The 1356-nt window shown below is 43.8% G+C and overlaps 1 protein-coding gene across 1 annotated transcript; it reads left to right on the forward strand.

The window, feature by feature from the left end:
• Positions 1 to 899: 899 nt before the first annotated feature.
• LOC103294349 (H/ACA ribonucleoprotein complex subunit 3-like) lies at positions 900 to 1124 on the forward strand. Its single transcript, XM_054716938.1, has one exon. It carries the CDS (start codon positions 900 to 902, stop codon positions 1092 to 1094), a length of 195 nt encoding a protein of 64 aa, XP_054572913.1. The 3' UTR covers positions 1095 to 1124.
• Positions 1125 to 1356: the final 232 nt, after the last annotated feature.

A 1356-nucleotide genomic window follows, 5' to 3' on the forward strand; every position in this document is an offset into this window, starting at 1 on the left:
GGACTGAGAGCAAAGACAGGCTCAGAGGCCCTGCACAGCACAGGATGGAAACACAGGAAATAGAAGCCACAATGATTAGGAAAACTAAGAAAGGGAGGGGGGAAATGAAGAGACCTCTCCATAGCACATTATGACCACAAGCTAATGCATGCAAAATGCTTAGAACAGTACTGCCACATGGTAAACAATATGTATTAGGTGTTATGATTATTGCTCTCATCTGAATTTCTTAGGGCAGTTTATTCCTCTTTGCTTTACAATAGTGACTCTAAAACTCTAATGAGACAATGGATGCAAAGCTCCTAGCGTTGAGCTTGATGCATACATTTCTTCTAGGCTTCTCTGTATCTCCAACAGTGCCTGGCATAAAGCTGATGCTGGCTTCAATCTGTTAACTGAATAAAGAAGCTTCCTTCCATTGGACATACCAGCAAACAGGCTGTTCAGAAATGGTTTTCAGTTAAGAGCATTTTTTCCCCCTACGAAGGGAAACATGGCCACTCATATCACTACATGGAAGGATAGTATGGGGCTGGATGTCTGCAAAGATGAGACTTCCATTTTCTCCTCTACTGAGAAATCCAAGATGGATATAGTCTTCCTGGATTTCTCAGTGTGTGTTGATTACATTGCATCTCCAGCCGCCTACCTCCACCCCCTAACTGGCTGCCCGAAGATATTGGTCCTGAATTTCACTCAGAGGCCTCAAAATATCTAGTGGCTAAGCAAGATTCTTACGCCTCTTTCACAAAACTGTCTTTTCAGACCTGCTTCCTGCCTCTTCAGTGCCTGGGGTTTAAAAGACTCTGAGATTCATGCAGCTGAAAAGACTTACCTAGGAGGCCCTCAGTAGACAGAGAAGTGCAGATGGAATTGGAACCTCCTGCTTCAGTGAAATCATGTTTCTCCAGTATTACCTTAATGAACAGGGAGACTGGGTCTATATCCTCAAGAAGTCTGATCCTATGGGACAACAGACCTGCTTGGCCCATCCTGCTCGGTTCTCCCCAGACGACAAATACTCTCGACACCGAGTCACCATCAAGAAACATTTCAAGGTGCTGATGACCCAGCAACCGCGCCCTGTACTGTGAAGGTCCCTTAAATTTCATGTCTCTCCTGCCACCTGCAACCCCTCTCAGACTTTTCTGAAACCAAGCTTTTCAGTCTGTGAGCCTTGAAGCCTTCTTACCACCCTTGCTTTTTGGAATCGGTGACATCATTATCTTAGATCATGCGTGTGTGAAGCAATCATGGTAGCACCCCCCTTAAAGAAAACAAGTTTAAGTCTGCTTTTCAAAAAAAAAAAAAAAAAAAAAGAAAAGAAAAGACTTACCTAGTCAACCAAAAAGTGGA

The sequence above is a fragment of the Eptesicus fuscus genome, chromosome 6 (assembly GCF_027574615.1).
Source record: "Eptesicus fuscus isolate TK198812 chromosome 6, DD_ASM_mEF_20220401, whole genome shotgun sequence".
Lineage (NCBI taxonomy): Eukaryota > Metazoa > Chordata > Mammalia > Chiroptera > Vespertilionidae > Eptesicus > Eptesicus fuscus.